Source organism: Lactuca serriola, chromosome 8 (genome assembly GCF_051521515.1).
Source record: "Lactuca serriola cultivar US96UC23 chromosome 8, Lser_US96UC23_V15, whole genome shotgun sequence".
In the NCBI taxonomy this organism is placed as follows: Eukaryota; Viridiplantae; Streptophyta; class Magnoliopsida; order Asterales; family Asteraceae; genus Lactuca; species Lactuca serriola.
In genome coordinates this window covers 256,232,744-256,245,770 of record NC_136415.1, presented here as the reverse complement: position 1 = coordinate 256,245,770, position 13,027 = coordinate 256,232,744, and the positions used below count along the sequence as shown (strand labels likewise).

The 13,027-nt window shown below is 33.7% G+C and overlaps 1 protein-coding gene across 2 annotated transcripts in view; it reads left to right on the top strand.

Moving 5' to 3' along the window:
- The window catches only part of LOC145066210 (LEAF RUST 10 DISEASE-RESISTANCE LOCUS RECEPTOR-LIKE PROTEIN KINASE-like 2.1), a 51,089-nt gene extending 41,177 nt beyond the window's left edge, over positions 1–9,912 (top strand). The window contains exons 3-4 of one of the 2 annotated variants that reach the window (XM_079013421.1): positions 8,327–8,353; positions 8,539–9,912. In XM_079013421.1, the coding sequence (XP_078869547.1) occupies positions 8,327–8,353; positions 8,539–9,692 (1,181 nt within the window). In that variant the 3' untranslated portion in view covers positions 9,693–9,912. The remainder of the gene's footprint in view (positions 1–8,326; positions 8,354–8,538) is intronic. The other variant, XM_079013419.1, reaches the window with a different exon arrangement.
- Positions 9,913–13,027: the final 3,115 nt, after the last annotated feature.

Below are 13,027 nucleotides of genomic sequence, written 5' to 3'. Positions count from 1 at the left end.
TGTGACATATACTATAACTTGTTTAAGATTATTTACTCTAAATAATCTTCTATCAATAGTCGTTTTTGACGCTTATTGTCTCTAAATTGAGTAGCCCGAATCTGTGAGCGTTACAGTTATCTCCCCTTAGGATGATTACGTCCCTGAGTCATCAACAAGACAGGGCTTGCATAATTACTCCATACGTTATCTTTTCATCCTAGGTAATAATTGTAACTCTTATATCCTTTCAAATGAGTATCTAACTCATGGAGTTCTTAACTACTGGCGGTGCTCAATCTTGCACCAGCTCTCTTCGTACTATGTTGTACTTTCAAGCATAACCTTCAAGCTACAATCTAACCCTATTTAACTTAAGCTAATTTTTTTTTGCTTCGATTACCATAATAAACCGATGGGTTATGTTCTAATGACCTCATGTCGCATGATGCAACTCTTAGACTTAGGGGTTTTAGAGTCAAAATCCAGAACGAAATATACCTTCCTTTATGTTCTAATGTGATATAATCACATTCTAGCATGAAGCACTTCTAGCTACAAGCTTCTTACCTTAACAATTTTTGAGATACTTCTATTGATCGCTTCGATTGTCTTTTACTTCAATCTTCTGGATTAAGTCGAATGTTACATCGAACTTGGTTCTCTGAACCACGTAACACACTCATCTTAACCGGACTTGATTTGATATGACCACAAGGGTCGGAAAAACAATCATCTTCTTAGTCATTACCGAAATGATGGTAATGACATACATGAATAAAACAGAATCAATTACTAGTGCCTTGGTAACCTTATGACTTTTCATGATCTAAGTGTGAGTCATGTAGTATAGGCCTCTACTACCTTTCACACCTACTCATACGTTTCCTTAGTATTGACTCGCAGTCCCCAAGTTCTTATTTCCTAAAATCACAAAATGATTTAACACATATGAATGTGTCCAAATAATCATAAAAATTCCCTAGACTCTACCAGGACTTCTTCTATGCATATCTTTAATCATCAATTCTACTTCAACTCAGTTGGTAGTGGAAATGCCAGACGATGGGATAACTACATGGATTACACCAATCATTCTATTATCCTACCAATCAAATGTTTACATTTGGATGTACCGTACTCCTCTATACATGATGTATTATAAAAACAATATACCACTCTTACGATATCTTCCAATAGGTATCATTCGTTATCGTAAGCCTTCTCATTTCCTCCATTTACTCAATTCGCTACGAGTCTTCACCATGACGTTCCATGCACTGTAATAGTTGTTCGAGATGAGAAATTTAATAGAGAAGGTTTAGATGTGTAAAACCTCCTTATTACTCCGAAAATTTAGATGCCAGTTTAATGTCATAATTAAATGCTTAGAAATCTGAACACATAAAATTTCCAGATCTAGTCAGCAATAAGGCATAGATCCGATCAAACGATAGAATCATAAAACATATAAGGCATCTTATAGCATAAATAATTTAGCGCATAAAACAAATTTAGGCATCTTCCCCTAAATAAGCTAGTGCTCGTGTCTATTCAGGCATACATCCTAAATATACCAGAGACTCATCTCACAATCATCGCTTAGCATTCTAAGTTTAAGTGTAGAAATTTCCTACAAGTACCTAGTTCACTTAAACTAATGCCCTAATACCAACTGTGGCATCTCCATTTTCACGGCCAGAAAAGACCGATTTGTTTATGCTTATTTAAAAATCAGAGTATCCTTTTTAAAGAATAGTATTGCAAAATTTGTTCCCCGTAAAACATGATAATGATCTTATCAAAGAATTTCCGAAGAAATGTATTTTATTTATATTAAAACATTGGGATGTCATCATCAATACAGAAACATAAGCACAACAAAATATTACAAGCCTTATAGTAATTAAACTTGTGGCCTAATACTCCTTGTATCTCTCAGCAGCATGTATCTTTCATATAGTCGCCTGTGATACAATAAACCGAGTGGGTCAGGTTGGGAAACCTGGTGAGTACATAGGGATTTTAATCCCACAATGTGATAATAATGTATATCTGAAACCTGCGAATCCAACTATTATCATTAACACAAATATATCATATCTGTACAACAACTTATCCCATCCCGTCGATTTCCACGTATAGATCCTATACAACGATCTTACAAGATCTAGCCTAAAGGATCAATATGAATAACAATCTGACAATGCTGCTTCGGAAATTCTGTGGCAGCAAACAAGGATCAATAAATACATCAAATATGGGGAATGGAAAAAGTTTCACCATGAACCTTCGTTCGTAAAAACATGACAATTTAGGCAAGGATGGTTATCTAGATACCTATGCCTAGCAATGGTCTGACACTGTGAGGTATTTTACCCCCAGACTCACCCTATCCGACAATACAACATCAAACTTTGCCTAACAGTGGTCTGAAACCATGATGTATTTTACCCACAGACTCACCGTATCTGGCAATATAACATCAGACATACCTGGTAGTGGTCTATTGTTGAACCACTTTATTAGGCAATCTATGAAGTTCCCTCAATTACTTCGTGAAAGGAAATGCTGACACATGAAGCTCGTCTGATCACTTCATAAAGGAAATGATGACTCCAAAGCTCTTCAAAATAAAATGTTAGAGGAAATACTAACAAAGTACTCTTGTACCCCGACACACAATAGTGTAAAAAAAGAAGGACTTTGTACATGATAGTACTTCGAGCACATTATAGTACCCTGGTATGAGTAGGACTCATACCCAAGAACGTAATAATACCCCGATACAAGCAGCACCTAAGACACAGAGCTTTGAAAATGACTTGGTACTTAGAAAGTACTTTTGTACATAGGAGATACTCCACCGATCATCAATCTCGCCGAACAAAGTTTCTATTATCTATTACGATCACACACATACCCTTAATAAGATACTACCCAATATCCAAACTTAATTGAACTAAGTATCTCTTTTAAGTCTTATTTCATCACTAAGCGAGACTACAATGCTTATAATCAACTTTGAATACTAACTTCGTTAAGAAAACATTATCTTAACTTAGTGTAATATTTTATACAGAGTATTAAGCATTAACATACATTTAAATTCTCTTTTATAATACTTCCATTATTATTATCATTTAAATATATTTCAACACATATAGAACCATGTCTGGTTCGCATAACGTATATCATCAAATATACATATAACACATATTTCCAGATAAGAAGCATATAACTCACATATAAAATTTCAACATATATTTAATACTTTTATTAATATTGGTGTTAAAATCATGTTCATCAAAGGGAATATGTACTGACCTGTTAAAGTGGTGACTTGAAATTTGGGCAGCGCTTCGCTTCTAGCAACTGTCTTTTTCATTGATGTAACCTAGCATTATTATCACTAAGTTTTAGTCTAATATTTATTGCGGCTAATTGTTAGTATAGATTCCTTATTAACTCAAAGTCTACTATTAAGATCAATCAAGTAAAGAACAACCAGGTAGTATCATATTGGAGGTAGAGTCCGTTTGGTATACGTAGTGTACTATTTGGAAATACCACTTTAAACACCTCACTAAATCACAACTTATATATCATCCCTGTAAGTAGATCAATCAATATAACGACTTGGAATCACGGATAAATATTGTTTCTAGGTTCATAATAACGATAATGAACATTAAACTGGGCTCTGCGCGGGCAGAACTTATGAGTCGGAATCTCTTCTTCTCGGAGCCTTCTGGCACTCAGGGACTCGCATATAACACCTAGGAGGTGCTAAGGAAAAGCCTTGAGGGTTTGGGGGTGTTGAGAGAGAAGTGGATGATAATTGGTATGGAGAAATGAGGAAAAACGAGTGCTACTTATAGGCTGCTAGCACCTGCGTACGATGAGCGTACATAAGGATACATTGGGCGTAATAGCCAAAACAGCAGTATGTTGGGCGTACTTTGAATTACGATGGGCGTACTCTGTCTAGGTGTCGCAATCTTGTTCCAAGCCGTGGGGAGGAAGGGTTGGCCCAAATCTTAACACGTATCACTCGTTGGTTAATCCTAAACATTAGTTAACTTCTAAATTCCATAACTTTCACATACGAGATCAAGTTTTTGACGTTCTTTATATCCACACGTAGGTAGCGACGTGCTCTACAACTTTTTTTTAGACTCTGTCGGCTAATTTTGACTTTCTTTTTAAAGTTATATTTTAACAGGCTTAGATAAAATCCGTTAAAAATTCATAACTTTGTCATCCGACGTTCGTTTTTGTCTATTTTTATACCTCCGAGCTCCTATTAACGAGATCTTCGGTTCTCATTTAAGTTGTGTCGGCTAAAAATTGATCGATCAAAAATTCAATTTCCGGGCTGCATACTGCTATGCCAAATCTTAGAAAAACCATAACTTCGTCTAACAAAGTCAGATCTGAACGTTCTCTATATGCATGCTCTCGATTTAACGTATACTAAGACTCACATTTAGATCGCTAAGGTTAAAAAGTATTTTATCGCAAACTCGCTTTTTACGATACACAGCGTCGTGCCGGTTTAGTCGCAAAACTTCGACGCTTCATAATTTCTTCGTTACAAGTTAGATTTCAGCATTCTTTATATGTATGGAATCCTTGTGACATATGCTATAACTTGGTTAAGATTATTTACTATAAATAACCTTCTATCAAAAGTCGTTTTTGACGTTTATTGTCTCTAAATTGACTAGCCCGAATCTGCGGCATTACAAAAAAGCATACATAATTTTTTTAGAACCCCCAAAAATTCAATAATTTCTACCAAGGTACCCTTAGTAATTTAGAATTTTTTTCCCTAGCCAGCCACGGGGTGCTGTCCTTTGGAACCTTACAAGGGTGGCACAATCTCCTTGACCCCAACTATTTTGGTCATAACGAAATCAATCTATATTAATACAAGTGTGCACTCCACACCTCCAACATTGTATTAAAACTACGATATAATCCCCTTTGAAATATGTATAAAGTCCAATACATAAAATGATTAAGTGTCGCTAAAATCGCCCCCAATGAATGCCTTGTTACCTATCTCAAACACATATAATCATTTTATACCATCAACCTACAACTACCAATGTAAGACATAATTTTGTAAAGCAACAATATAAAAACGTTTTTATCTAAAAAAATATTTATACAACTAATTTGAGTTTAATATATTATGGATAACTAGGTTAGAAGTAGTATTAATGTTTCCTTTGTGTGTTTATATGTGTAGGAGACCTCATGCACGATGCCCCTTGGTGTCATGCTCAAGAAAAAAAAACAATTTTTGGTTACATTAGTTTACTTTCAACATTTAACTGAGATGAATTAAAAAAACTTCAGAAATACAAATATATGTAGAGCCCATATTAACTTTATAAAAGAGCCCTTGTAGAGAGATGAGAGACTCCAACATATATATAGCCACTTATAAGACCATGTCACACCAATGTAGGATACAATAACACTTCTATCTTGATTCGGAGGATCGACGAGGATAAAAAGGGATGTGCTGAGGCACGGGGGTGCTATACACCGACTCTGATACCATGTAAATATATGTGGAGCCCATATTAACTCTCTAAAAGATCCTTTGCAGAGAAGAGAGACTCCAACATATATATATATATATATATATATATATATATATATATATATATATATCCACTTATAAGACCTTATCACACCTATGTGGGATACACTAACAAGAAACATGATAATTATTGATGGGTTATCGAGATTACTTCTATGTACTTGTAGAATTTCACATAACAATTATAGGCACATGCAACCTAGAAATTCTATGGATTTTCAAATAATAGCAACGTACTTTGAAAACCTAAATAACCCTAGCTAAAATAAAAAATTACAAAGTTTAGGTTACATACCTTTTGTTATAATCGAAAATAAGAACCAACTTTGAAGAACCCTTCTTTGGAATGCTAGCCCCAATAATGTGGAAGCCTCTAATGTATCACTCCTAAACCCTAGGAAACCCTAAGATCGAAATAAGAGAGAGGGGAAAGGGGAGAAAAATGATTTCTCTATGTGAGAAGGATGGATTGATTTTGGCTTAGGGTTAAGACCATTTATATAGCTGTCAGATAACACTAAAACCCTAGATTTGAATAATAAATTAATATTATTTTATACCTATTCAAATCTTGTTTCATTAATATTATTTTATACCTATTCAAATCTTTTTTTTAAAAACGTCCATAAGATGGAGGGTTCTAGAATTGCCTTCCTTTTTTAATTATTAAACAATTGCAATTCAAGCATTGCACCATTTATTATTTCTAAAATATTAATTCCAATTAATTATGTTTAATTATTAATTAATTATTACTATTTGTAATTAATATATTAATAAATCTTTTACCTCTCTCTTACTAGCAACCCAAGAAGGCCTTTACTTTTTTCATTATACTAATTTAGTTAGGACCTTAGAAATCTTAATCTAACAATCTCCCACTTGGATAAGTCATCAAGTAGAATTGCAAGTATAAATCTCTAACTAACAAGTAGATAGTGCATTCCAAAGCCATTGTCGAACTCTGATTAAAATAGACGTTGGCCCTAATATAATCGATCAACTATTCCTTCTATCTATAAGATATCATATGGACATGATACATGAATATAAATCAATCTCATAGCCCAAGATTTTATTTCCCGATTTCTGATTTATGACGACTAGATTCAGACCACTAATTAAACACATCAATTTAGTATGGGCATGGCCAAACACTTCAGATATCAGCAACAAATCATTGAGATGCCCAAAGATATAGCTTTTCTGTTGAGGTAAAAGGAACGAATAAACTTTGACTATACAATCATACCTTTCACTCATCATGTCATACATGGAATTACACTTTATGACATCTTGTTACGAATGCGTTGATGCAGAACAGTGTACAACAGACTTGGAAACTATGACTTATATATCTTCGTTTGAAGAATAAAATATATTATCGTCTTATAATTACTCGTGATTGAATACATGAAGTAATATCTAAGCGTGAGTTTAACCAGCAATCAATTCATATTTTCTAAGTACTCATGAATCTTGCAGCAATCCCTATGCAATGTCCAATCATCATGGACAATCTACAAATATTTCATCACAATCTTAAATCAATACGGACTCCCAAAAATATGAATAACTATGAAATTTTGAATAAATTAATATTCAGGAAGTAACACACAAAATGAAACAAAATGATATACTAATTGTCTATGTTATACTCTTTGAATATAAATAATTCCCTATTATCTAATCACTACACAGTTACACATTTATTGTTTGTATAAATGTTTCGGGGTCATCGACTCAATGACTAAACAATAGGAAAGATGTGACATTTGGGTTTTTTTTTTCCATGATACTCCTATAATTAAATTAAAAGAGCATCGTTTGGTAAAAAAATTATAGGTTAATTCTTAATATTTTATGTTTCTAAAAAGCTTTCAATGGAGATGCTTATAGGCTAAACTTAGGCCCGATCAGTCCATGAGGCCACAAGCTGTTGCACACGCCACACATAGTTTAGGCGTCAATGAGAGAGGATAGACTAGTCGTACATGAAACCTATCTAAAAATTTAACCTCTGAAAGGTAAGTTAAAACCATCTAAAATGAATCAAGAAACTTACATTTAAGAGAAATTGAGGAATCTAACAATAATTTAATGTGTATTTGAAAACAAATAACCAAAAAAATTGTTTTCGACAAAAATAACCACTTAATCCAGAATGAGTACTCCATACCGAGATAAAAAATATTTTTCTGACAAAAATGTACATTTTGAACTAACATTTTGGAACTTCGAACCAACATTCTGGATTCCGAACCAACATTTTGGCTTCCGAACAGAAATTTCGGAGTTCGAAAAAAAAACTTTATAATTTCAAAAACAAGTTTGAAATCCAATGGTCAATTCCGAAAATTCGAGAAAAAAAATTGTGTTTTACTTAAATACAACCCAAAAGTTAAACAGATAATAGTAAATGTGAATTATATTCAATATTAGAGGAGTAAAATCATAAATTTGATTGAAAAACGGTGATATTAAACACTTCGAAATTGATATTTCAGATATAAGTATAGAGTTTTCTTTGGAAAGAAAAAAAAAAAAAACCCTCTTGGAATTTGAAAATCAAATCCAAAATAGAGCATTTTGGAGTAAGTGATCGTTGAACTGAATAAAATGGTTATTTTTTTTCAAAAGCTCATTAGAAGGTTAGTGTACTCAAGATTCCTATATTTCATGGCTATCGTAGTAAGCAAGATTTAATACAAGTTTTTGTTGGTATTGCAGGGTCCGGCGTTTGGGTTAAGATAATGAGTACGTTTATCCTCTTATCTGTTATAATTTGATTTGAATTTCCAAAGGTTGTGGTGATTGGAGGTTTCCTTTAATTAAATGCGATAAGGAAAACGAAGACAATGGTTGCATTTTGTGATAAATATTAATATTAGAATTTTTTTTCAAGGCTATTTCTGTGGCAGTAACTTTTTCTTTGTTTGCAGTTCTAGGAATTCTATCGGCAATATCACTATCAATTGTGTTGATGTGCATTTGCAGTATGAAATCCTCACTAAGAAGCAATTGTGTTGTCTTATCTAATCATCCAACTGCGGACGAGAATAGCATTGAGGCCTTTGTCATACAATATGGATCGTTGAGTGCAAAAAGATACACATATGCTGATATTAACGACATGACAAACTCATTTGAAGTTAAATTAGGACAAGGAGGTTTCGGTACTGTGTTTAAAGGGAAACTTTCAGATGGACGTCTTGTGGCTGTAAAAGTTTTGAACTCATCAAAAGCATCTGGGCAAGAATTCATAAACGAAGTTGCAAGCATTGGTAGGACATCTCATGTTAACATTGTTACTCTTCTGGGATTTTGTTTTGAGCATCAAAAAGGAGCTCTCCTATATGAGTTCATGCCAAATGGATCGTTAGAAAAGTTTATATATGGTCGTGTCTGTCCAAATACAAGCAAACCCATAGGTGTAGACAAGTTATATGAGATAGCCCTTGGAATTGCACGAGGCCTTGACTACTTGCATCGTGGCTGCAACACTCGAATTTTGCATCTTGACATAAAGCCACATAATATCCTCCTGGATGAAGACTTTTGTCCCAAGATAGCAGATTTTGGGCTTGCAAAATTATACTCTAGGAAAGACAGTATCGTATCTATGTTAGAGGCTAGAGGCACTATTGGGTATATTGCCCCTGAAGTTGTTAATAGAAACTTCGGAGGTGTCTCCCATAAATCGGATGTCTATAGTTATGGGATGTTAATACTAGAAATAGTTGGGGGAAGGAAAAATGTTGATGCTGGTGTTGGTTCTGGGCATACGAGTGAGATATATTTCCCTCATTGGATTTACAACCGTCTGAAGAAAGATGAAATCTTATTAGATGGTTTGACAACTATAGAGGAAAATGATTATGCTAGAAAAATGACAATAGTCGGCTTATGGTGCATACAAACTGATCCGAAACAAAGGCCATCCATCAATGGAGTGATAGAAATGTTAGAAGGAAACATGGAGTCACTGGAAATTCCACCAAAACCATTCTTTTCTTCTCTTCCACGATCACAAGCCACCACATGTAACACATCAGAGGACGTCAGTATGGATCACTGTAGTATAAAAGAAGTATGAAATACTAACGCACTCATTGCATGCATGATGGTTTCATATTTTTCGAAGATATAAAGTTTGATGAAAAATTTCTTATTTTTAGGTATTGATATATCTTCTGACAATGTAAGCTTTTGTTCAAAGACTTTTTGAGAGGTTATTAAGCCATTTATCTTTGGTTCTTTTTAATTTTATTCTCTAGTCCAATTTGTAGACTTGGTGGTTATAAAACATATTTTATCCTTCTCAGTTTTATACTTTTATGTAAGGATCGGCTTTTAATGAAGAAAAAAAGTAGGACGTTATATTTAATTTTATTTAGCATGCTTTAATTAAATCTATAATTAATCGTTGTAATCCTAAGAACCCAATTTTATAAGTAAATAAACATGTTAAAATCCGGATTTTTTTTTTGTATTTTTGGTATGTAAAGGGTGAAATTATAATTTTTGCATTCTAATATTTTAATTCATACATTCATGTTTTAACACAAAAATTATACAAAATATAAAATTTAATACAATCCATTCATAGTTTAGTAAACAAAATTCACAATTTAACACAATCATAATATCACTAATTCATTAATTTAGAAAAGCCAACCCCAAACTCTACCACCACTACCAACTACCACATATCAGCACCATCCATCTATGTCAACGTTGTAACCATCATTTCTTTCAAACCAAATTTGTATATAAAATCATGCATTGTTAGCTTAATACTATATTCATAATTTAATAAACATATTAATTCACTAATTTAGAGTTTAATGCAACAATTATAAAAACTAATACATTCTTACATATTTACTTTACAAAAAAAATACTCACAAGAAAATCAATACAAATATTTATATTTTAACATAAAATTCATAAAAAAAAAAAAAATCACAATTTAATTTAATCAAATTACAGCTTAACACAATCAATACACAAAATTAACAGCTTAATATATTAAATTCAAAGTTTAATACACAATAACTATATATTCACATCCATATTATGTACTTAGTAGTTATATTTACACATTCAGATATGTAGGCATGTTTTTCTTTCAAATTTTAATTTATATAATATCCACAATTAAAATTTTACATGTTATTCAAAATTAGAGAAAATAAAATCTATATATAATGCTTCTTTCATCTTATATTTTAGAAGAAAAAATAAAATCCATAAAAAAAATTAACAGCTTAATATACTCATTTCACAACTTAATACATTTAATTCATAATTTAATACACAAATTCACAGTTTAATAGAATATATTTATAGGTTTAAAATTACATCTGATGATGTTTGGGGCTTGGAGGTTATATTAGATTATAGTTCACACACTCACGTCACACATTCATCACAATTCATAACTTAAAAAACATAAATTCGTATTATTTGAGAAAATACTAATATAATAAAAAAAACATTTAAATTCACATTAAAACTTATAAAAATTCATACATATACTGCTTAAAACTTATAAAAAATTCATTTAATCACAACTAAAACTCATAAAAAATCATACATTCACAAATTAATACTTACAAAAAATCATGTATTCACAACTTAAGACTTATAAAAAATCATGCATTTACACCTTAATTTTTTTTTCTAGTTGAAACAATCATATATGTATAAAATCCATGCATTAACAACTTAACAATTATAAATAAATAAATAAATTAAAAAAAACGCTTATTCCCAGCTTAAGAAACTAGTTCAGAAACTTATTCATATTATTCAATGTTTAAAAACATACCTTGTTTTTGATGAAGCGTTTCATCAAACACCTTCAATGCATCATATATCCAGAGATTGTTCCCTTGCTTTAGATCCATGAGCATTGATGGTAGGCAACAAAAACAATGGTGCGACGTCAGTTGTTGTAGAGGTAGAGTCACATCGATGGTGGTAATATGAGATATGGATGTCATATTTGTTGGCGGTAATTTCCGTCAGATCTATTGTTTCGGCGAAGCAAATCGGAGAAGTTTTCTTATATTCCATCAAATCTGGATGTCGAAGACCTGGAGATGAACTAGATCTGGACTTCAGAGCAGAGTGTGACGTTTTTCGTTGTTCCAACGAAGCACAATAGCTGATATTAGGTGGTGGTCGGTAGTGATAAGGTCGACTATCAGATCTAACCAAATTGCACCAGATTTGATATGCTTTGTGTTTTAGATAGAGAAAGTGAAGCTGAAACAACTTCTTAACTTCAGGTCTGAAACCAAATGGCGATCGACAATGATGGAGGAAGGTGGTGGTTATCACCGGTTGCCGGAGCTCATAATTCGGAGGAGAAAATCGAAGATCTGAAGTCGAAAATAGTAGATCTGAAGACGAAAATTGTAGATCTGAAGAGAGAAATCATAGATCTGAAGCTGAAATTGTAGATCCGAAGAGGAAAATCGTAGATCTGAAGCTGAAATTGTAGATCTGGTGCCAACTGGAACTTATGGATCTGAGGGCGGTGGTTCGTCGGAGGTAGGAGGCGGCGGCGGTTCGCCGACGGTAGGAGGCAAAGGCAGTCAAGGGTGGTTGCAAGTGGCTAACTGGTAGTAATGTTTGTGTGTTCTTCAAGTTTGAGATGAGAAAGAAAATAACCATGGAAGAATGTATGTAGTGTGAGTAGATCTGGATATATATATATATATATATATATATATATATGTGTGTGTGTGTGTGTGTGTGTATGTGTGTGTGTAGCGTTCAATCGAGAACATTTCTTATTGCGAGAACATTTGAGAACAATTTGGACCACACACTTTTTAAATTAAAATCATCAAATAATATTAATATAAATAAAAATAATAAGTAAAAAAAATTAAAAAAACCCACTAACCAACACCACTCACCATATGAACAACAACACCACCACCACCCATCACCGCCATCTATCTCCACCACCCATCACCACCACCCCCACCTACTATCCAGAAAAACCACCACCCAACATCATCACCACTAACCATGGCGACCAACCACCACCACTACCAATCTCTTTAAACCACCACCACCACCCGCCATAATCACTATCAACCACCACCACCCATCACCACCACCACCTACTAAAACCACCAACCACCACAATCACCACCACCCACTACCATCCCATACCACTCACCACAACCACCACCCACCCACCTCCACTACCACCCACTGCCCGCCACCACCACCCGCCTCCACCACCCAACACCACCATCCATGACCACCACCGGCCACCATCACCTCTACCCACGACCCACCAAAGCCACGACCTAATACCCACCACTAGCACCCCCACCACATACCTCAACCATCACTCACCCACCTTTACCACCCACTCACAACAATCACCACCACCCGCCACTACCA